General features: G+C 45.3%; 2 protein-coding genes across 2 annotated transcripts; both read left to right on the top strand.

Moving 5' to 3' along the window:
* Positions 1-729: 729 nt before the first annotated feature.
* LOC311190649 (alcohol dehydrogenase 1-like) lies at positions 730-3,923 on the top strand. Its single transcript, XM_084262636.1, has 8 exons — positions 730-747; positions 901-1,042; positions 1,175-1,230; positions 1,347-1,566; positions 1,687-1,947; positions 2,293-2,428; positions 2,911-3,049; positions 3,667-3,923. Exons 4-8 carry the CDS (start codon positions 1,369-1,371, stop codon positions 3,689-3,691), a joined length of 759 nt encoding a protein of 252 aa, XP_084118762.1. The 5' UTR covers positions 730-747; positions 901-1,042; positions 1,175-1,230; positions 1,347-1,368; the 3' UTR covers positions 3,692-3,923.
* A 6,985-nt stretch (positions 3,924-10,908) lies between these two features.
* On the top strand, positions 10,909-21,016 carry LOC311191698 (alcohol dehydrogenase class-3). The gene is made up of 9 exons (XM_084263959.1): positions 10,909-10,944; positions 14,053-14,154; positions 15,066-15,207; positions 15,798-15,885; positions 16,669-16,888; positions 17,464-17,724; positions 18,407-18,542; positions 19,423-19,561; positions 20,709-21,016. Exons 1-9 carry the CDS (start codon positions 10,933-10,935, stop codon positions 20,731-20,733), a joined length of 1,125 nt encoding a protein of 374 aa, XP_084120085.1. The 5' UTR covers positions 10,909-10,932; the 3' UTR covers positions 20,734-21,016.
* Positions 21,017-24,064: the final 3,048 nt, after the last annotated feature.

Genomic DNA, 24,064 nt, shown 5'->3' with positions numbered 1-24,064 from the left:
ACCTCCTGGACTGTAGGCTTTTTAAGGAGAAGACTAATGGTCTCATTAATGGCAAATGGATTTAGAACATGTAAATAGATAAAGAGCTGCTCCACATCAGATAATGCCTATTGGTAACAATATCTCAACACCAGGGAGGGTATTTTTTCCCTCTTTCTCGCCCCAGCTGACCAGACAAAGGAAGACCACCTTGTAAACATTCACAGTTTATGACCACTCTTGACCTTACACATGGTTTCCTTGCAGATTTCACTGTGCCATCAAAGATAGGACAGCTGTATGTTCTAGAAAACCTCATCATTCAGCACTGGCACTAGATCCCGAACAGCAAGAAAATCAGATCATATCTGGACACTCAAAATGCTGGATTTCTGTTAGAAAAAATGAGCTTTCAGTTGAGAGACACCAGCTTGTGGATAGAAGCACAGTACTGCAAAGCCAGGCTCTGAGACGGAGGGTTGCTGCAACACACCAGTGTTCAGTGCCCTTGAAATACCCACCCCAAACATCTCCCACCCTTTTTGGCTCATCAAAGAAAGGACAGTCTTCACTGGATTACCAAAGTCTGTGGCACACCTGCGCACAGCACAACACTTTGCTCTCTCTGCTAAGTTATGCCAAGCTGTTTCAGACACAACCACCTGGGATTTTCCATTCCCAGAACTCCAGAAGGCAGAGACACTCCACAGACATATATCCCCAGCCCCTAGAGCACAATGCAGAGGAAAGCCAGAGGAAGGATTCAGTGTGAGTAGGAGGGGAGAGCCTGGCCTGGGCACAGTGCACCAGCACTGGGGAGCAGCAACAACTGTGGGAGGAATGGTAACACCCCTGCTAAAATTACTTCCATGCACTGAGTTGAACAGAGGACAAATCACCTGTTCTTACCTCTCCCAACAGATTGTTGCCACGGGCATCTGTGGCACAGATGAACACGTTTTGAAAGGCTGCCTTCCCAATGCAGATTTCCCAGTTATCCCAGGCCATGAAGGAGCTGGAATTGTGGAAAGCATTGGAGAAGGAGTGACCTCTGTGAAACCAGGTAACAGACACACACAAACAAAACCAGGCCTCAGCTCTCCAACAGGCACTAACAGGGCCTGCTCAGGGGAGCAACTGACATGGGATGTATGTTATTCCAGGTGACAAAGTCATCCCCCTTTGCGTTCCACAGTGTGGGGAATGCACTTTCTGCCTGAATCCTGAATCCAACTTCTGCCTGAAATCCCAGTGAGTTTGCTTCACCTCCCCCTACACCTAAATGGGGTCAGATGTCTCTCAGCAAGTCTGACAGCCCATGGGGGCTTTACTTCATGAAAAAGAAACGCTTGCACCTTCCCCAACAGTCTCTACGAACCACAAAACCTGATGCCTGACAAGACCAGCCGCTTCACTTGCAAAGGAAAGCAGATCCACCACTTCCTGTGGCTCAGCACCTTTGCAGAATACACCGTGATCCCAGAGTACGCCCTTGCCAAGATAGATGCTGCTGCACCTCTGGAAAAAGTCTGCTTGTTCGGCTGTGGGTTTCCCACAGGCTACGGGGCTGCCATCAACACTGCCAAGGTTGGTATTCCGGGGTGTCAAGCACGAGAACCTCAGGGCTGCCCCTGGCACCTTCACCAATCTTGTGCAAGAGAAACGTCTTCCTCATGATGGAGATGTAGAGGACCCCATGTCGTGCAGGTAAAACCAGGCTCCACCTGCGCCGTCTTCGGCCTCGGAGGAGTTGGCCTCTCTGTTGTCATGGGCTGCAAGGCAGCTGGAGCTTCCCGCATCATCGCCGTTGATATCAACAAGGACAAGTTTGCCAAGGCCAAGGAGCTGGGAGCCACCGACTGCGTCTGCCCTCACGACTTCAAGAAACCCATCCAGGAGGTGCTCACGGAGATGACCGGCCATGGCGTCGACTACTCCTTTGAGGTCATCGGGCATGCGGACACCATGGTAGGTGGCATTTCTGCACGTGTCCTCCCCCTCTCTCTCCCTCCCTCTCTCTCTCCCACCCTCCCAGACCATTCTCAGACTCTGGTCAGCACAAAATTCACCCCAGCAGATGGTTCCCAGCCTGCTGCCTGCGCTGCTGGGCGCATCTTTGCCCTGAAAGGCCAGCTGGTGGCTTTGGGACAAAACAATCTGTGAGTCTCAAAGAGGCACAGAACTCCCACAGCTGCTGCACAAGGGAGCTCTGTGTTTCCACATTTCCAGGGAGGGGCAGGTGACTGCACAGAAGGAATGTTTCTCTGACAGAGTCAGCAGCACGATCTCTAATTCACCTGCCTGTCCCATCAGACCGCTGCCCTGGCCTCCTGCAATATGAGCACTGGAGTCTGTGTGATGGTTGGAGAACTGGATTCTGGCTCAGCAATTTCTGTTGATCCTATGCTGCTGCTGTCTGGGCGTACATGGAAGGGGACTCTGCTTGGAGGTATGAAATTCAAAAAACATTTTAGACTTGTCATCCTTTTCCTTTCACTGTAATTGCCAAATATCTGTGGAACAGGCACCCATCTGGGAATATGACTGACTCTCCCCTTGAAAAGCAGTTTTCCCATCTGAGCAATCTTCTCAGTGGTAGGACAAGACATGTCTCCTCACAGTCATTATTCACTAACCTCTTGAGCACCTAGAATGTTTCAAGTTTGGCAATGACCCAGGAAGCCTCCTTGAGGAGGTAAACAGGAGCTTTTCATTGCCACTGTTGTATAGATAGGTATGAACCATGCTAATAAACCTGCAACCATTTCATACAGTTCAATGCATGAACAATACCATGCTAAACCACTCTCCCAAGGAGAGGAAAACTTCTCACAAGATAAAGGCACCACTACTGGTCAATCATGGCAACACGCCCTTACCAAAACAGTGTTTCTCCAGTTACTCACTGCCGGTGCTTTCTCCCATTTTTAGGTTGGAAGATGAGAGAATCTATTCCTAAATTAGTTTCCAGCTATATGGAGAAGAAATTCAACTCAGACTTGCTGATCACTCACACGCTGCCCATGGCCAAGGTGAACGAGGGATTTGAGCTGTTACGTGCAGGAAAAAGGTGAGAGCCTGACTAGCAGGAGCAATGCACAGCAAACACTGCCGACACCAAAAATTCAGGCAGCCCAAGCACTGGCTGGCAGAGCATATGCTACTGCCTTCTCAAAAGGCATCCAAGCCCTTTGGGGAAGCAGGGACCAGAGCCATCTGTCTGGAAGAAGTGCCATACCCCAGAGGGAAGAGCCCACACCCAGCGCAGGCAACCCTGCTCATGGTTCAGTTAACTGGTACCCTGTGGCCCTGACACTGCAGTGAAACCAGCACAGACCTTCAGACACTGCATCCCAGGGCACTGCTTGGAAGCCTAGGACAGGCAATGGAGAACAAGGAGTAAGGGCATCCTTGAGGGCAAGAGCATAAAAGCCAGAGGAAGGAAGACTGTATCTGTCAGCTGCAGCACAAGAGCTTTGGAGAGGCACAAGCTGCCTTAGCTCCGGAGGGCTTCCCTTCAGCAGGGTTTTGAAAGCTGCTCCGTTGCTGCATGTCTCATGTGGCTGGCTTAGGAAGACCCTGGACAATAAGAAAGGCAGCAGACAGTGCCCAGGCTGGCCTGCCTGACCCTCTGCCTGCTCCTAAAGTGCAGCACCTGTAACCCCTCCCTTCCTTTCCACTTTCCAGTATTCGCACGGTCCTGCTCTTTTGAAGGACGCGGACACTGGAGGCCGAGCAGAGGGACCAGGCAGTAGATGCTCTCCTGGCGCGGGGCCTTCTTGCCCAGCACCTCACTTTGTGGGGTGCAAGGAGATGAGAACAAGGACCTTGACAACGCTGGTGCCACTGCCAGCGCTCCTGTGCCCATCTGAGACCTCTCTCGAGAGGAAGGACCCCTCTCCCCAAAACACACTTGTACCAATAAAGGCTTTTTCTGAAACTCAGCCCATGCACTGCAATCAATCAGTGGAGTTCCGATGGGGCAGGAGGAGCTCTTCTGCAGACCCCAGGTGCTTCTGTTGCAGCCCTTGTCTCAGCAGCAAGGAACTGCCTTTGCCACCTCCATTCCTACTGCTTCTCACCTTTGCCCACCTCATACACATATGCCCATATGTCTCTGCCCCCATCTCAACCAAGTGAATGCTGCAACCTCACCAAAAGTGAAATAACAGCAGGGAAATAACAGTTCCTGCTGCTGTTCCCTGGTCTCACTCACTGGACCATGATGTCTTTTGCTATGTGAGGTTATGATTGGATAACATGTGTCACTCCATCCCCTTTCATTTAAACATGATGTTTTCTTATCCCATTACATCATGTCCTCTGGCCTCCTGAGCTCAGTCTGGTGTTTTTTCTCCTGGTCTAGTTTTGTTCTTGATAACAATGTTAGATAAATTTACAAATTGGAACCAGGAAGAGAAATTACAATTGCATTCGCATCCCGCAATATGTAAATATAGGTGCTAGAGGTACTGTACCTAGACTTTCAGAAAGTAAAAAGCAAAATTTCTCCTTACATTGCATTAGTGCAATTCTATAGGAGCTTCCAGGATCACAGCTGGTCTGGCAACTGAATTCGTTCGGTGCAAAAAAAGGAAATCCAAGGATGCGATTCTTACAGGTCCCTTCCAACTGGAGATATTTTAGTATCACAGAATCACAGAATTGTAGGGGTTGGAAGGGACCTCAAGAGATCATCCGATCCAACCCCCCTGCCAAAGCAGCTCCCTAGGACATATCGCACAGGTCGGTGTCCAGATGGGCCTGGAATATCTCTAGAGAGGGAGACTCCACAACCCCCCTGGGCAGCCTGTCCCAGGGCTCTGTCACCCTCACTGTGAAAAAGTTCTTCTGCACCTGGGTGTGGAACTTCCTATGTTCCAACTTGCAGCCATTGCCCCTTGTCCTGTCTCCACAGACCACTGAAAAGGGGCTGGGCCATTTCCCCGTCTCCCACACTTAAGCTATTTATAAACATTAATAAGATCCCCTCTCAGTCTTCTTTTCTCAAGGCTGAACACCCCCAATTCATTCAGCCTTTCCTTGTAGGGAAGATGCTCCCGGCCTTTAATCATCTTTGTAGCCCTAAGAAGAAGAATACTAGGATTCTATCACAGCAGACTCAAAATTAGCAACTACTGTTAAGATTCCTATTCTCTAACATATTTTTTTTTCCCTCAGACATTTTCCTTCACTAAGATGAATAGAATCAATTGTACATGTTTAATAGACTTTTATCAATACTTTTGTTATACCTCTTCAGTATATAGTACATCAGGGTGGATCTAACTCTCCATACCTCATTTGCCTCCTCCCCCTTCCATTTTCTGTGAGGTACACAGTATTCTTGTCCTAATGGAAATTAAAGAATAATCAGTTATCTTGCCAACAAATGCAAAGCTGTACCTGCTGAGGTAGGATCTAGCTTGTTCTTCACAGTAGAAATGCAAAGATTGCCTCTCAAACTGGTGCCCAGCTACACTGAAGACAAAATATTAGCATGGAATAATGGCATTAATATATACCTTTTGTCTTTTAATTTAAAAATATTGAAGGATTTGAACCACTGCAGACAGGGGAAAGGATAAGATTTGTACTTAGCCCTCATAAGTACACTTCAGAATCTATTCACCATAGTGATTTCTATATAATCATTTCAGTGCAGACAGGAAATGAACAGAACACATAAAGGGGGACAGAACCCGACTACCAAAATGAAGGCAAAAGCCTGTGCCTACCTGACCTAACAGATTACTTATTAAAACTTGTCTGATATGTGAACACATACAGCAAGTCAGGGTAGAAAAAAACCTGTTGAACGCAGATACACAGTATCTGTCATTAAAAAGTTAATCATTAAATCCATGCCCGCCGGTATCCAAGTTTTCTCTTATTGTCCCTCTATTAATTGGATATGAAAAATCCACATCCTTTCTTAAGGTATACTCAGAGCTGCACAGCAACAGGATCCCATTCTATGCACCTTGAATGCTTTGCAGTGGTGCCAGCTACCCATGGCACTTCGCACCTGCAAGCAGGGCAACCAGCAATCCTGCAACCTGCATCATCTTCACATCAGCGTTGGGTTTGCAACTTTGATGGAAGAGAACATCACACGGACATTTTAAGGAAAAACTAGTATTACACACTTGAAAGGCTTTTCTACAAACAGTTTGTGGGCTATAAACTCAATGCCAGAGGCAAGACATGTCCTAAGAGACATGAAATACCAGTACATGCTGGCTACAAAAAAGCTGCTGAGCCAACCAGTTAAATTGTCTTGTTCACAGCCTGCCAAAGGAGAGCAATGAACAGCCCACAGTGATAGGATTTCCTGACGCTCCAATGCAACGTGAATGTCTAAGGACAGTAAGGGAATACTATACATATCCAAGTTCCATATTCCAATGTGTTTCTGGGTTGGGTTTTTTGCCTTAAGTTTAAAACAAATTTTTAAGTGGTTGATTTTTTTTGTTGCAGCAATTAAATCGTCCTCATTTTCTAAGGACTGATCTCAAATTTTTGAAGAGTCCCACATGAACTTAAGCTGTATTTTTGTCTGGTCACATTATTTAACAATTTTATTTCATCTTTAATATGTAATATTTAATAAATATACATTAAGAATTAATATTTAAGAAAGTTCAGCTCAGATATGGAATGGTTAGCATTGAAAGATAATAAGGGACAGTAGCAAGTGCTATATTATTTGAAGCATATTATATAAAATAGTAGATAACTTTCTTATTATCTCACAAAATTTACACACACACACATGGATCTGTTTTCATTATTGCAAATGTTGCTGTACTTTTAACATATTTCCATCATCAAATATTACCAAATATTATGGCACAACTGTGCAAAAGCTTCCCCAGAGAACAGGACTGCCGCTGCGCACAGGTCATCCCGCTAAACAGACCCCTATCCTGCTGCTGAACATTGGACCCATAACACTACAATGCCTTTTGACTTCTTTTGAGCAACTCTTATCCACAGCCCTTTGAACTTCTGGAAACCCCTCAGCACAATCAGCAACTACACAGCATATCACAAACTCACAAACGAGTTATCGAAGGTTAACAAATTCCCTCTGGCTTGCCAATTTACAATAACTTCTGCACATAGGACTCACTTTGCCCTACTAAACAAGTTACCTATAATTCTCCTAATTACTTTTTAGACATAAACCATAAAGACTACGGTAATGAAGTAACACCAAAATAACTCGTTAAATGGTTTAATTGAGTTCTAGTGCTTTCCAATCTGGAAAACACTACAACTCCCTCCCAACGAACAATGTTTCTTTAAGGCTGCATATGCATCTGCACAGCCTTAGTTTTATACTTGCCACAAGTCTCAAAAAAAGTAATCAATAGCCTAATAACTCTCTAATAAGTATCAACCCCTAAGTAGATTTGTGCAGGACTGAGGAAAAAACAAGCCAAAACCAAAAAGCTGTTGGTAAGTTAGAAGCAAACCACCTCTTCCATCTGTACCATCAGGGGTTACTTGTTAAGCTTTGCTAATTTCACAGAAACGTTTGGTTTCCACTTCTGAAAAAAAACATCTAAACCTGGATGACACGAAATTTGATGGCTGTAAAATAACTCTGCCTCGCGTCAACTGTAACCTGCGCTTTACCCATCACTTCGAAGTGTTGCGAAGTGAAAGGCGGTGCAAGCCCTGGCGAGATGGGTTATCCCGGCAGTGACACCTGGTGGTACCCCGCCACCGCTCCCTGCACGCTGCCTGCCCGCTCCTGCACCTCCGCACAGCTCGGGCACCTGCCAGCAGCAGACCCCCGTGCCCCGGGTTTGCCCTGTGCACAGAGGCGTGCGCGGGCACACGCGTGTGCCGCTGCCAGCTCCGCGGAACGCCACCTCATCCTCATCTCCTAGCTCATCAGGGTGCATAACTCTCGTGAGATGGTGTGACTAGCCCAAAGAAAAAAGTGATGGTGAAGGTGTTCCCCCCATCTTCCCCATGGATCATGTTCTCCAGGAAAGGAAGAGAGAGACTGTGATTATTAGCGCCTGAGGTATGGAAATGATGCCAATGCTGAATACACAGACCAAATCATTCTCATGGACAATGATGTTATCTGCTCATAAGCAAGCAGCAAGTGCACAGTGCAGCAAAAGGAACACTCGTATCCACTTTATATAAGGAAATATATCTATTAAAGCTGCTTAAATTACACTGGTTTTATTCAGGAAAGTGTATTAATAGGAGGAAAATTATCTCTGGGTCAATCTAGCAGCATTTCTGTTTGGGGAAAAGAAAGCAGGTAACGTTTGTGTGAATGCATTTCAGTTTCCCCTATGGGCAGGCATGTCAGTGTCTGCCCCAGCCTGTTCTCTGGTGTGTGGGGATGCAGCCAGCAGGTACAGCACCTAACCATCACCTGGCACATGGGCAGTGTCTGCCCCCGCACTCAGACTGCCCCAGGATGAGAACCCTGTCAGATCACTTGCACTGTTTTCAGCATATACTGGCTGCCAAGCTTGCAAGTGACTTCTTGCCCTGTGTCTTCTTGTACTTCAAGGTCAAACTAAGGTACAGAAAACCCTCACTAAAAATTAACGCATCCAGAATGAGCACAATAACACCATTTCAAGAGAGAAAGAGGTAATACAGATCCCTAGCTGGTTTGGGCTATTCTCTCACTTGGAAAATGGAACAGAAAACATCCTCCAAGCAAAAAAGTGATTGCCAGGCCTCTCTCCCACATGTTCACAGCATTTCCAAGCCCTCCTCTTTTCTCAGTTCAAACTGATGTTTCTGATTAACACATAACATCTGTTAGAACAACACACCAAAACCAACCCAATGTAAAAACCACAGTAGCACCAGGAGGCCTCACCTATAGAGCTTTCCCATATAAACCTGTAACACACATGACAAAGCGTAGATAGTTCAGTCAAGATCACAGTGTGATAACCTGACTTATGTGCATGATACTGAGAACAGAAAAAGTTGCAAACCCACTCACCATGTCCAGGGGCTTCCAACAGCACTCAGCAACACTGGAGGCAGTGTCACAAAACTACAAGGGAAAGAAACATGAAGAAGAAAAAATAACAAAAAAAAAAACCCTACCAACCCCCCCCCCCCCCAAGACCTCCCTGACTGCTTTAATGTCTGAAATTGGACAATGAGCATTATGGAGTTACGACTTTTTGTATTTGTGGTTTTGCCTACCAGAATCATACCTGCAGTTTCCAGAATGTCAGATAATAACAACACCTGAGCTACAGGGAAGTTTAGCTAAACAAGAAACATTCTGAGCCCTTTCGGAAGCACTCACAAACCCAGAGGTGATCAGAAGCCTGAAATTTACAGCAGAGCCCGGCAGAGCTGAATTTAACCAAGGAAATGGACAAAGCCCGCTTTGATTTCAACCATGGTTTTAGTGACAGCAAGCACAAACTGAAGTACTTAGTGGAAAGCCTCAAGAAGGCCATTTCATTCCTTCTCAACACCTCTCACCACGCCTGAAACCTAAATAGCACTTCCATTGCTCCAGTTACCTTCCAGCTAGGTATCAGCTTTCCTGAGCCCACAGGTTGTGTTTGTCATTTTAGTTATCATAGAATCATAGAATGGTCTGGGTTGGAAGGGACCCCAAGGATCATAGAGCTCCAACCCCCCTGCCACAGGCAGGGACCCAACCTCCAGGCCTGGATCTACACAAGGTTGCCCAGGGCCCCATCCAACCTGGCCTTGAATACTTCCAGGGACGGGGCATCCACCACCTCTCTGGGCAGCCTGTTCCAGCACCTCACCACTCCCTCTGTAAAGAACTCCCCCCCTAATATCTAATTTAAACCTTCCCTCCTTTAGCTTCAATCCATTCCCCCTTGTCCTGCCATTGTCTCCCCTTTTAAAAAGTTGATTCCCCTCCTGTTTGTATGTTCCCTTCAGGTACTGGAAGGCTGCAATGAGGTCCCCCCGCAGCCTTCTCTTCTCCAGGCTGAACAAGCCCAGCTCCCCCAACCTCTCTTAATAGGGGAGGTGCTCCAGCCCTCTAATCAACTTCGTGGCCTCCTCTGAACCCTCTCCAACAGTTCCACATCTTTCTTGTATTGGGGGCCCCAGATCTGGACACAGGACTCCAGATGGGGCCTCACGAGGGCAGAGTAGAGAGGGACAATCACCTCCCTGTCCCTGCTGGCCACCCTTCTTCTGATGGAGCCCAGGGTACCATTGGTCTTCAGAGCTGCAGGACCAGAGTCCTGGCTCGTGTTAAATTTCTCACCCACCAGAACCCCCAGGTCCTTCTCAGCAGGGCTGTTCTCAAGGAGCTCTCCTCCCAGTCAGCATATGTATGTTATTATATGTTTATTTTTAGGTTATTTATTAAGCAAGGCTCTTCAGAAGCCACAGTGTGAGCAGGTTAACGGTCCCATCGTGTAGCAGTAACTCCTTTGCTTCAAAGGCCCTGTGTGGGGGGACCCCGAGGGAACACAGGTCCGTGCACACACCGTGGCCTTGGGGGAGCCGCGCAGAAGGGTCACTTACAACCCCCTGCCCAGCTGATGACCTGGTGCCGGCAGGCTCGGCGGGGCAGAACCCTTACCCAGGGCAACGGGGCCATTCACATGCATAATGCCGTACACCTGCCCGCCGGCCGGCCGGGGCTGCGCTGTAACACGTCGAAGCCGCCGTCGGAAGCCACAAAGCCAGCCACGGCGAGGCGAGGCGAGACGAGGCGGCGCGTACCGCCAGCAAGCACACGGATCGGCCCGCCGGGGGCTCTGCGGGGGCAAAAGCGCTGCAGGGGGCTCACCACCCCCAGCGGGCGCTCGCACCCACCCACCCCAGCCCATCCCGCAGCCACCCCCCGCCCCACAAAAGCCGCCGCTTCCTCCGTGCCAGGGGCTGCAGCGCGCATGCGGGGCAGAGGCGGGGCTTCCCTCCCCTTCCGCTGGGCCGCGGTAGCCGGGAGCGATGGCAAGCGGGGTGAGCGGGGCTGCGCGCACGTTCCGCGGCGGCGCTGGGCGCACGGGAGGTTCCCCGGGGCGCGCGGAGGCTCCTGCCTGGGGGAGGCGGGCGAGCCCTGCCCTGCTCCGCGCCCCACGGCCGCGGCGCTGGTGGCCGGACGCGCTGGGGGGCTTTACGGGGCCGGGGGTTGCGGGCCCTCGTCGGTTTGTTCGCTCCCGCTGGAGCGCCGCGGCGCTAGGCAAGGCCGGGGTGCGCCAGTCCGTGCCGTTACTGGGGCGGGAGAGGCGGCTGCCGCGCGCGCTTGCGGGCTTGGGAACGGAGACGGGTACGCGCGGCGCTCCCCGCCGCGCTTTGCGCTCTGCCCCGCGCCGGGCTTCTGCGTCTCGGGGTTCCGCTGCTGCGCTTGGCCCGGCGGGTAGTCCCGGCGCTGGAAGGGATTCCTTCAGCTCGCGCGGTTCCGCTGGGCTCCGCACAGGCGCGACGGGGCTTCGGCTTGCAGGAAGGGGAAAAGAGGGGACCTGGGGAGACTGGCCCCTCGGAGCACGCTCGGGTGCCCCAGGGCGGCAAGGGGCGCGCTGCCGGTTGAGGGGGAGTAGTTAAGCTCACTTCGCCCTGTGGTTGGTGTTTTTGCCCCGTGACTTACGTGGGAGAAGAAAGAAGGAGCGTGCTTGGAAAGATGCCACCGTGCAGCAAGAGCGGTCCTTGAGGCCGTGCTCCAGCAGCGGCACTTCAACACAGCTGGACCCTGCTTGTGCTCAGAGCAGTGGCCTGCCGAGCTTGCTGCGTCGCTTTCAGAGTGCCACGGTCGCCGGAGCTCTGAGCAGACCGGCCAGTCTGACTTGTCCAGGTGGCAAAGGCTCGCCTGGGCCAGCAGCAGTTTTGGAGCTCCTGTCGTTGCTGAGAGCCCCATCTCATCCTGAATGAGGTAGCTGAATGTGTGGGTAGCTGCAAGCAACTTGACAGTTGTGTTCCTTAAGGGAGAAAATGAAGAATTTTTCCAGGTTTTGGCTTCAAGCTTTTCAGCGAAGCAACAGCAGAAGGCTTGGGATATAGACAGGTCAGAAGATGGGACTCTGAAAGGGGTCTTTATGGCTGCCTGCAATTGCAATAGCCAGCTGCTGCTTTAAGAGGTTCTGAATGGGAGGCTGTAACTTCAAAGTATGCTTCTAGATGTGTAATGTTTCTTTTAGGAAGATCAGAATTTATCCACTAAGGATTCTCCCCTCCCATCTTGATCCTGTACTTAGTTAAGCTTATGGAAGTTCACATTTCAGGAAGTTCACATTTCAGTCTCCTGTGCAAGAACTAGTGACTTCATGAGGGGAGGATGAGGGATGGATTGAAAACCAGTAAATAATTTACAGAACAATGGTCCCTCTTGAACTTTGAATTTAAATTTTTCTGGCAAAATGTTTGGTACCTTTACAGATTATGACTGAATGGCCATACCATGACTCTACAGTTAGTTACTGTGCCACATTTGGTGCCTTTATACAATATTTACCCTGGCAATAAAAAGCAGGGCAAGGGGAATTCATCGTTCTAGGTTAAGGGTGTTTCTGTACAATCTAGGCCCCTGCCAATGGCAAGAATGGGGCCCTGTTTTCTGTTATAAACCTTCAGGCTTTTTAGGGCTGGCAGTATTTATTTTAGCAAGTTTAAGCCAAGGTAAGCATTTGCAGGTCCACTATTTCAGGTGCAGCAAGGGTGTAAACCAATTCTGGCAAAGTCAGGTGCTGTTTATTGTATAATAATACTACAGAAAACTATAAACTACCCCTTATTTTCTCCTGTGCGTGCAGATGATGAATCAGACCTGCCAGGCTCAACAAGTGGTCTGGGTGCTGTTACTTTTTCCAGGGAAAGAAATTCTAAAAGGCTGGATGACTGTGCTGGCCTTCAGGTTTTTCAGTAACCCCCTTTCAGTGATCCCATGGAAACACACAAAAATGTCATTTTCTTACACTAGTTTATAGTGGGTGCTGTGAAATTCGTATTTCCAATTGTCACAGCAAGGGCTTAGAACTTGTTTGCATAGGAGAAAAAAGAGCACGTCTAGAATGCCAGAATTACTCCAGGAATACATGGGTGCTCTTCTGGAGGAGCTTGTGAAGGGTCCTGTTCCAGAGCAGTCTAGTCTGTGGCAGCATTCCTTCTCAACTTCTGTGTGGATATGGTCTTGAATTTGACTTCTGACTTGTCTGTGTATCCTGCAGGAAGCTCTGCCTATCACACTTACTGAAAGATGTGTCTGTCAGAATGCAGAATTCAGATTTCTTTTACCCTGAGGGACAGACCCAGTGTCATGCCTGGTGAAACTGACATCTAAGGGTATGCCAGATGCTTTCCCTTGCAGCACTGGCAGCTGCTCTGGATTGTGTAGCCCTAAAGCTTGCTTATTTCCTCAGTCAGTTGTGTATAGGTACCTGTTGATAGGTTTTGGCTTACAAATCACCAAATCCCGCTCTTTCATCCAGGCTTTGCACTGTTTGGCTTCCTGGGATGCATAGGTGTGGCTGCAGAGCAGGATTCATCCTGCTACAGCAATCCACACAGGCTCTGTAGAGGTGTTACTACACAGCAACTTGCTGACAGTAACCGAAAAATCTGTCTGGTCCTTGTGCATCACTGAAGGGCTTTGCATGTCAGCTGCATGCACATGCATCTACTTGCCAGAATTCTTACTGAGAAGCTGTCCTCACCATTATGTGACCTCCTGTTTGCTTTCTGAAGTTTTTTTAACTGCAAACCCTCTGTGCTTGAGAGAGACATTCCAAATGAATGCCAGTCTCTTATTTTAAACATAAAAATTGCATTTTTATTATGCAGCCCTTCTGTTCTTGTCACTTATTTCACTTCAGTATTTGAGTATCTTGTAAGCACTCCTGGATTTATTTTATTTGTTTCCCAGTAAGAAAATGACATTAACGTTTCAGGTCTTGGTTCATTTAGCTTCCTGAAAGCAAATGTAGGGCAATTAAGCCTTTGTGTTGAAATTAGGAATTTCAGATCTGGAATTCTTTCCAAAAGCCTGTAGCATTTCTCTCATTTTCTCACTTGGCTGAAGGAGAGTTATTTTAAATGAGCCATGCAACAGATGTCTTCTTTTTTGTTGTTGTTTTTTAGGTTATTAAGTGCAAGGCTGCTGTTGCCTGGGAGGCAGGTAAACCTCTCTCTATTGAGGAGGTGGAGGTTGCTCCACCAAAAGCTCATGAAGTTCGAATCAAGGTAATTAAACTGATCATTATCTGCATGCATTGTGTTTTGGGAAACTAAGTATTAAAGCTGAACAGTTTGTTTACCAACAGAAGAAATGTTGAATGGATGGCATTAGTTCCTTCATTGGTTCTCAGCTGGCTATTTAAGACCTTTTGTTTAAGAAAAACACATTCAATTTCTACTGGGCTCATTTAGAAGTCTAGTCTAGAGATCAAGGCTAGTCTTGGGGATTGATTCCATTTGTTAGAGACTGAGCTCCCACAAAACATCTGAGCTAGGAACACCTTTGATCCTGTTTGAAGGGCAGCAGCTTGTGACCTGTTGCAGCTGTGTGACATGCTGGATTTTATTTCAGTCAGGCCAGAAGTTGCTGGTGGCTCAGCTGCTATTGGGCTCTTGGATTTCCCATACCCAAGCTTCCAATTAGATCAGGACCTTCCAGCAGTCCCTACCTGCCAAAAAGTATACATTAAGGTGAAATTTACCTCTGCAGAAAGGGTCTCTGCGTGGTGCTTAAAGACTTAAACTGGATCTATGCAGTACAGTGTGGTCTCTGGTCATTTTACCTTTGAGAGACTAACTTACTTTAAAGTTGAGGTGCCAGCCTACTTTGGACATGACTTGGAGTACTGATTTCTGGCTTTAGGATAACAGATGTCCTCTTCTACCTATTTCAACTTCAGAATTTAGTTGATGGAAATGAGATGGTGCAGTTGTGACTTTACTTTTTCAGAGCACAAAAAAAAAGAGCTTTGCTTTACTGCCAGCGTGCCTTGCCAGGAGTGAAAATACATTGGCTGCTTCCCACATGCTACCAGGGTTGGCAGAGTTGTTCCCCCTCCAAGTGTTCTGATTTCCTGTGTAGACCTGTGCTACTGTTCTGCTCTCTGGGGTGCCTCAGACTGTATGTTTCTTCACAGATCGTTGCCACCGCTGTGTGTCACACTGATGCCTACACTCTGAGTGGTGCTGATCCTGAGGGATGTTTCCCTGTGATCTTGGGTCATGAAGGAGCAGGAATTGTTGAGAGTGTTGGGGAGGGAGTAACAAAAGTAAAGCCGGGTAAGAAGATACCTTACAAGTCTTCTTTCTTTAGAAGAAGTCTTCTTTCTTTACTGCAAGGGCCGCTGTCAAATCAGACCACTGAAATGCTCTGTTGCAGGAGTTAATGCAACATCTTACTCCACAGTGTATGCCTGTCTAGATTTTTCATCTCTGCAAGGTACAACACTAATCTCTTCAATGTGCTCTTAGTTTAAAGGTTGAAGGAGGAGCCCAGCACACCAATTTTACTTGAAATTCTATCAGTATAGAGGATTTTTTGGGCATTGATTATTTTTTTGTTTGTTTGTTTGTTTTTTTCCCTGAATGATAGTTTTTACTGGCTGTTTAAATTAAAGCTGCTTAAAATGTTTCATGGTGTTCACTGTTGTTTTCGGGTTGTTTTGTTGTACAGTAACATTCTTATTTGTTCAGGAATGATGAACTTCTGATTGGCTGTGTGCTCAGACATGAGAAAAATAGACATGTTTTTCTCTAAAAACAATGTTACTGTATACTGTGGGCAGTTTTTAATACACAAAGAAGGTTTTAAATGAATACAAGCTTTGACTTGATAACTAGCCACAGCATATTTTTTCTTTTTTTCTTAGGGGACACTGTTATCCCTCTATACATCCCCCAGTGTGGAGAATGCAAATTCTGTAAGAATCCCAAAACAAATCTGTGCCAGAAGATAAGGTCTGTATGCTTTTTATCTTGACACACAGTACAGTATTTGCTCAATGTATACCTGTTGTAGTTATCAGAAGTAATTGACAGGCGCTATCTTCAAAGAATAAATCTCATGATGTGTCATTTAATGACTTCTAAATTACATGTTTTATAGGAAGTCAGTTATGTGCCACTTTCTATTCTTCCTTAAAATCTCTTTTCTGCCCTTGAAGAAATCTGTTTCTCTTTTTTTTTCTTCCTGTATATGAAGGTGTAAACTGCTAGCTTGTGTCCACAGCTTTGAAAAAAAAATGCTCTGACTCCACATTTAAGGCATACTTGATGGAAACACATTAGGGAATTTAGGTCTTGGACTGAATGCTGAAGTTCAGTGGTACAGAGTTAGACAGAAAATTCTTTTTTTTTTTTTCCGCCTAGCACCTGCTTCCCAGCTAAATTTGTATTTTTTAAAAAAAAACTAAAAAAAACTAACCAAGAACACCCAGTGATGTGACTGACATGCTGCGGAAGGGAAGTGTACTGAAGGAGGTGAAAATGGGAGTGTGCTACTGTGGCAAAAGCAGTTAGCATGTTGATAAAGCTCCATTTCTTTCAGTGCTTCTATGGAAGAATTAACAGCCTGAAGCTGTAGGAATTCAGCATCTAATTTTTGTGAACACCTGGGTTTACTAGAATGAAAAATAATGGTGCAAATATTCAAGTGCATCTCTGTGCTGCTTAATCAATACTGTCTGATGGGAATATTCAATGCTGAAGCCTCTGACTGTTCTTTCCTCTCTTTGCCATAAGAATCACCCAAGGGAAAGGACTCATGCCTGATGGTACCAGCAGATTCACCTGCAAAGGAAAGCAGATTTACCACTTCATGGGGACTAGCACCTTCTCTGAGTATACTGTGGTGGCTGACATCTCAGTAGCCAAGATAGATCCTGCAGCACCTCTTGATAAAGTGTGCCTGCTGGGTTGCGGCATCTCTACTGGCTACGGGGCTGCTGTTAACACTGCTAAGGTAAAGGCTGTGGTTGCCTCTGGCTTTTCTCTGTAACAAGACCTGAGCCAAATTGCACAGATAATCTGGGAACCAGATTAAGACTGTCAACCTGATGCACCAAACTTCAGTTTCTTCATCTTTAACTGCTGGAGTCTAGCTAAAAATTTCTAACTTCTCCATGAAGGCCAGATCAGGCTAAGAAGAACCTGTTGCCCTTGAGAGGAAATGAGGCAGAAGATTGTGCATCCCTTTTGATGCCAGCTGTATAGAAATTGATTTTCTAGTTTGTCTCATCTTGTTGGAACTCATTCTGGTAGTTTGAAGCTCAGGGTGAGACAGAGCTGGTAGGTGAGTATGCATGAGTCTAGGACAAGTTACAGGATTCAGGTCTTCTGGCAAAAAGATAAGCTTAGTACCTAAAGAGCTTTTGGATGAAATTTCTGTCTAGTTTCCCTTAGATAAGTAGTAAGTCTCATAGCTGTATATATTTGCTTCCATCGTTCCTTCATAAGAGGCTCCTTAAAGTCTGTTTCCCACTCATGTGGAAGGATGAATTTTCTCTGTGTTGCTCATGGCTCTTTTCTAATTCCCAGGTGGAACCTGGCTCTACGTGTGCTGTCTTTGGTTTGGGAGGAGTTGGGCTGGCAGTTATTATGGGCTGTAAAACAGCAGGAGCATCCCGGATCATTGGTATCGACCTTAACAAGGATAAGTATGCCAAAGCCAAAGAGTTTGGAGCTACTGAATGCATTAACCCTCAAGACTTCAAGAAGCCCATACAGGAGGTGCTGGTTGAGATGACCGATGGTGGTGTGGACTACTCATTTGAGTGCATTGGTAATGTTGGAGTCATGGTGAGTATTTCCATAACGGTAATATGTAGAGGGAGAGGATAGCTAGCTGTCCCTTACTTGTTTAGCTAAACAGCAAAAGGAGCTGCACTCTTGTTAAGGCTAGTTCACATCCAGTCCTAGTGATGTAATGAAAGCAGATGCTGCTGCTTAGGTTGAAAATGACGCTTATAATTTATGAACTTTTTTCCTTAGCACGAGTTCTTTGAAATCCTGAGTTTCCATCTGGTGACAGTTTAAAAACTATCAAAATCCACATAAAATATTGTTCGGTGAACAGTAGAATCTCAAGGACTACTCAGTATTTCCCTGATTCCTGAAATAAATAATTTAACCTGTGGAAATGTAGAAGTATTAGTGAATGTAAGGCTAGTTTGTCAGGAACTGCAACAGCATTCTGAACTGACAGTGATATGGTCTACAACAATTAAGAGTTTATTCCAACTCCCAGAGGGAGATCAGAGTGACTTCTCTAGATATAAAAAGAGCAAAATGAATCTTCAACAGTATAAGGAGTCTGAAGCAATGGAGAATTTAATGTAACTTTCAATGTATTTATTATTCCTTAAGTACTAGTGTGGTGACTCGTTAACTGGGGAGCTGGGGAAGAAGTGCAGCCTGTGCCAGTCTAGGCAGCATAAACCTTTACAATAAACGCTCTGCTTTGTTCCCTGCATCTGTGAAGAGGTCTGCCTTGGAAGCCTGCCACAAAGGCTGGGGAGTCAGTGTGATAGTTGGAGTAGCTGCTGCTGGTCAGGAGATCTCCACACGGCCATTCCAGCTAGTGACTGGGCGGACATGGAAAGGGACTGCGTTTGGAGGTAACTCTCTTTTGGTGTAGGGATAAAAATAGCTTACTGTGGGTTAAAGCTGGGAAGAGCACCCTGCCTTGCTTGTGCATGAAATGTGATGGGCTGTTCATAAATGCTGTGTTGACTTTTAAGATAAAGACTTTGAAATCTGACATTCCCACAGACAAGCTACAGATATACACATTGATGTGATAGCCCACTATTTTGAAGAGATAATATATTACATGCTATTCAGTACTAAGAGTGGTATGGAGGGATCGTTTGAGCAAAACCTTCTGTTGGTGGTAAATTTAGTCCAGTGAAAGACCTAGTTTTTGGGAGATGGGAACTCATGTGAACATGTTTGTGTTGCTTAATTGGTAAGCAAATGGTGGGGCTGACATGGGCATGTGCTATGAAGAGTTTTTTTTACTTGATGCACATTTTCTGCTGCCAAGCAAAAACATGTTCAGGCTCTTACAGCTACCAATAACTTGAGGATTTGGTAATTGCTCAAGGTCATGGAGTATTGACTTGGGGGTGTTACTGCACTGACATTGTTCCAAGTAACACAAAACTTATCTGAGTTATAAAGATACATAGAGGGGCTGATAGAGATGCCTCATGCATGCTTTCCTAGGTGAGGGCTGCTGGTGGTGTTGAATGCTGAAGTACCTAGTGAAAGGTTAGCACACTTACGTGTGTGGTAATGCCTGCTCTTGCCAACCTAGCTGTCCTCTTGCATTCCCTACTGCCTGCCTAGAGCAGGAGGGACAAACGCTTCAAGGATCTCAGTTCCTTTTCATGTTTGTCACACAAGTGTCTGTATAAAGGTTGTATTTTTTCTCTTCCTCTGTTTTCCAAGGTGGGTGGAAAGGAGAAAAACAAATGCATGCTTTCTGTCTTTCAGGCTGGAAGAGCGTAGACAGCGTACCGAGACTGGTGACTGACTACATGTCCAAAAAGATCAAGGTTGATGAATTTGTGACTCACACCCTGCCTTTTGACAAAATTAATGAGGCCTTTGAGCTGATGCATACAGGAAAGAGGTAACATTCATAATATTGAAAGGCATAAAAGACGTTTCTTGATGAGACACTGTCAAAATACAGGTTCCCTGCCTACTGCCACAGCTTAAACAGGGAGGATAAAGGGCTGATGTGTACTGTGCACACTCACTCTGAGCTAAACAAATACACTGTCTCTGAGCTGCTGTGTATGTGCCAAGACACAAGCAGAGTGTCAAAAGCAAGCAACAACGTGTAAGGGAAATACACAAGTGTGTAAAACTGATGAAGAAGACAAGTCAGTCTCAGGCTCTCAACGTTGCTGAAACATTCCTCCACAGAAAAAGAAATGTAATGACTGAGGAGGAGTTCACATTAATACATTTTTACAAGTCATTAAGCTATTAGTCTGCTCTTTTTAAATAGTGTATTTCAGTAAGTTTTAAAACTATTTAGATTGTCCTGGTAAACTTCTAATATGTTGTCATTTTTTTTCCTCACTTGGGGTGGAACATTCAAACAATGGGTTTGTATTTATCATGGAGGAGTTTCTGCCTCCAGTTTTTCCAGGAAAAAAAAAAAAACTGGAAGATGTTCTAGTTAAGAAAATCTTTTTCCTGAATATTTGCACTAATGCAGGCAATGCTGTCTAGCCATATTTAGGGTCATCTGCAGATGACTGACTAGTTACCAGCATTATCTCAAGAAACCAGTGTATTTGATCTCAACCCATAATGATGTACTGTATAACTTCATCTGCTTTATCCCAGATGTATTTCTGTTTTGGGTAAATCAGTTAACAGTAACTGTACTTAAGTTTGGAGCAGTGCATCTATGCAAGTGTCATCCAGTTGTGGAGCCCCTTTTGCAGTTACAAACTTCTGTATCATCTCTAGTGCTTTATTTCTACATGAGCAAGTCCTGGGGAAGTTACTTAAACTTCTCCAAGCAGCCAAAAGTAGGAATGTCTGCAAATATTACTGGTTTTGATCAGGACTCAGCTAGCTACTGAAGAGGCTAAAAAGAATGAGCTAGGAAAGCTTATCTCAGTTTAATAAATATTGTAGACAGAAGCATAATTTCATTCTTACAGGAGATAGAAGTTAAAGCATGTCTCAATAAAAGGGAGAGGAGAGAAGGGGAGAAAAAGGACTTATTTGTAACACTTTCTTTTTTTCTTCTTTTTAAGCATTCGAACTGTCCTGAAGCTGTAGAGGCAAGCCTGGATTGTCCAGTTGGCCCACAACACATCCTCTTATAATGGAATCTCTGATAGAGAGTAGAATCAAGTAAAGGAAAACTCACTGGGCAAGGAAGACTATGTATTTTAGGGTAAACATTCTGAATATTAAGTGACAAGAAAATCTCTAGCCACTCAGTAGTGTTAAATAATTAGCACTGGTTGTGGAACTTCTATTTCTGTACTTATTTTTGTTCTTCAAATTCAACAGTGCCTAACTCTCAATCTCCTTAATAAAAGCTTATTTTTAAACACAGTGTTGGAATTACTGAGCATTTAGACTAACTGCTATGCCTTACTGTTTTCCTCTAGTGATTTTACAGTCTCTGTGTTCACAACAGAGGAAGAGCATACTTCAGAGGCAAGAGCAAATACTGTGGGATTCGTTATATGGGGCAGTTTGTGAAGCACAGCTGGGTTAAGCAGCATTGATGCACCATACCTGTACTGAGAGTACAGTAAGAATAGCAGGCAAGCTGACCCAGGTGTCCTCACCTTCACTTAGGCAATAAGGCAGAATAGGGCATTCCTCTATGGCTGGCCTCTTGTAAAGATGACAGCATAGACTAAGCCAGTCACTTGCCCTAGGGGTGTCCTCCAAGCCTTCAGTAGCAGAGGTTTTCCACTCCCTTAAACTTCCTGGCACCTGAAGCAGCCAATACTGCACAAGCAGCCAATACTGCACAAGCAACCACTGTGGGACTGTTGCCTCCCCTTAGTCAACCACGATGGTGACCTTGAAGCAGGAAATGTTACTATTAGAGCAAGAGTCTGTTCTTAAGGGGTGTGGGGGAATAACAGTAAAAAGAGCATCATGGAGTGAAGGCTGTAGGGCTTTGCAGGTTTTCTTTTTAAAGGCTTTAAGGGAGCCTGGTTACAGAGAATGCTGTATGCAAACAGCAGTCATAGTGCAAGAAATTGCCTTTCACCACTAACACCTACCTTATCTGAAGATGATACTATGCAGGTGGGACAATTGCATCTCCATTTGTCACTGGAAAGAGAGCCTGAGAGCATTCTGAAAACAGTTGAGGCACCCCCATTTCTAACATCTTTGGTTCAGAGTAAACAGCAGTTAACTCTTAAGAATTCAACTGTGACCATCCAGAAGGAAAAAAAGAGAGTTTGTGCCAGGAAAGGGTGCCCTCCACCACAGCAGTGAAGTGATTTTCAGTACCTTGAAGCTCCAGGAATGGTGGAATGAACAGGAGAGAATTCAGAAAACTTGCTGTCAAGCTGTTCCAGCAAGAGTACTCTGTAACTACAAGATGGTATCAAGAGAATATAAACTCAAGTCTTCCCAAAATAATCCCCTAGTCTAACAGATTTCACGTACTTGTACTGTAACCGGTGTTCCTGCAGGCTGCACTAACTCCCTCAAGACAGCATGAGGAGCTTCCACATTTCTCTTACATGATAGTAAAGGGAAAAATAGATAAATTGTTTTGGACCTAACTCCAGGACTGTGTTTTTGGCAAAAGCATATACAATTTCTAAACACTTATTTACTAAAGTTGGGGTTTTTGGTTTTTTATAGGTTTAAGCATATAATAACTTCTGTAAGAATCAAAAATAAGTAAAAAGTTTCCCAAATCCAGCCAGCAGACATCTAATATGTCATATTCAAGCAAAGTTACAATAGGTAAAACCACATCCTTTCACAATATTTTTATTAAACAAGTTTTGTTCTCTATGCTGATGTGCTATCTCATGATGAAAGAACTGATGTAGATGCTGACTAAGCTTTCCACTTGTTTAAAAATACTGTATTAGTATGAAACTGCAGTTTTCATGCTGTGTTGTCAAGTTATATACAGAAATGCATAGTACTCTAAGTTAGCTGTATTAAAACCATGCAGCATTAAATTTGGTTGCATTGGTGCAACAACAAAGAGGTATTCAAGTGGCACAGGTGCAGGTTCAAGGGTGATTTTTTTAACTGGCTGCATGCATCTACCAGTAGAGCTTGCACTGCTGCAAGCCACCTTGCATATAATTGAGAATGCTATGTCTGGGGTTTGGATCACAAAAAGGAGTTGTTTCTGTTAAAAGCAGCTGCAACTTTTATTTTATAGACCAAAAATGAAGCCCCACCCCCCTCTCATCATACACACACATGTAGAAAAGGCAAGACCGTTGTAACCATTCAAGTGAATGATATGGTGGGCGAATCCCCAGGACAGTCATCTCCTCAATACTTTATCTCTCATTCAGCACAGGTAATTCCACTCAAGTACTACAGTCTGTTAAAATCGATAGGCACACGCACGCACCCGCACGCACTCTCTATGCATCATTTCAGGTCATTTTACTGCATAATTAATAATAAAGTAAAATGAAAACATCACAATGATACTCTTACAGCAACGGAGGTCTGAGGCACTCAGGGCAGAGAAGACATTTTCTGGCAAATTTGGTATTTGGTAGTACACGAGGCCAGTTCCATGAAGCACTAACCCCTTTCTCCCACCTAAATTCTGCAGTGCCAAGGGGAGCCAAGGGCATGCAGTGCCTCATCTGCTTAGGTCTAATGTAGCAAAGAATTCACCAGACACCTTAAAAGAGGTGTATTTTGTGCCCATGATTGTAGGATTTAATGTCTACATTGGTTTAACTATTCCTTGCATTACAGTGGCATAAGACTAAGTCTGCAATGGGGGCTGAAAAATTTTTCATGACAGTTCAGAACAAAAAAATAAATTCCCTCAGCAGAAACACTAAAGACAATGGAAAGGAAGTGGGCATGGGAAGAGAGGGTGGAGAGAAGAGAGGCTTAATCAGTCCATGCTCCTTAACGTGACTGTAACCCATTAACAGCAATTAAAGGGGTATATGTACTAACACTGCCCACTCTGTACACCATCTGAGGATAAACACATCAGTTTTCATAGCTGCCCCCCTAAGACTCTCCAAAAGAAACTCGCTTAACTGAGGGGAATAAAAAAAACCCAAACATGTTTGAAAATTACCAAAAGAAAATTAATACAGCATTGAAGGCATTTCATTTTCTCATACCCAGACTTGCTTTGAGATATATACTCATTTCACTGGAAGTCTTGCAAATCCTACCCCCACAGCTACTGTGGATATACCTTTTAAAAAAATGCCCCACAGTTAACATGCACAGGGATCCCATGTGTCATGGGATCTTTTTGGTTCTTGTTTCATTCCTTCACCAAGCTTTTGGAGCAGGAGGCTCTCTGCAAATAACTGCTCCACCGAGCAGCAGCTTATTACTGGGAGCTGCGTGTATGACAGTTTATTAATTTTGCCTGTAGGAAGCCCATATTATCAAATTACCAGCA

Source organism: Gallinula chloropus, assembly GCF_964237585.1.
Source record: "Gallinula chloropus genome assembly, chromosome: 4".
In the NCBI taxonomy this organism is placed as follows: domain Eukaryota; kingdom Metazoa; phylum Chordata; class Aves; order Gruiformes; family Rallidae; genus Gallinula; species Gallinula chloropus.
The sequence above is the reverse complement of the archived record's forward strand: the minus strand, read 5'-3'. Positions and strand labels throughout refer to the sequence as shown.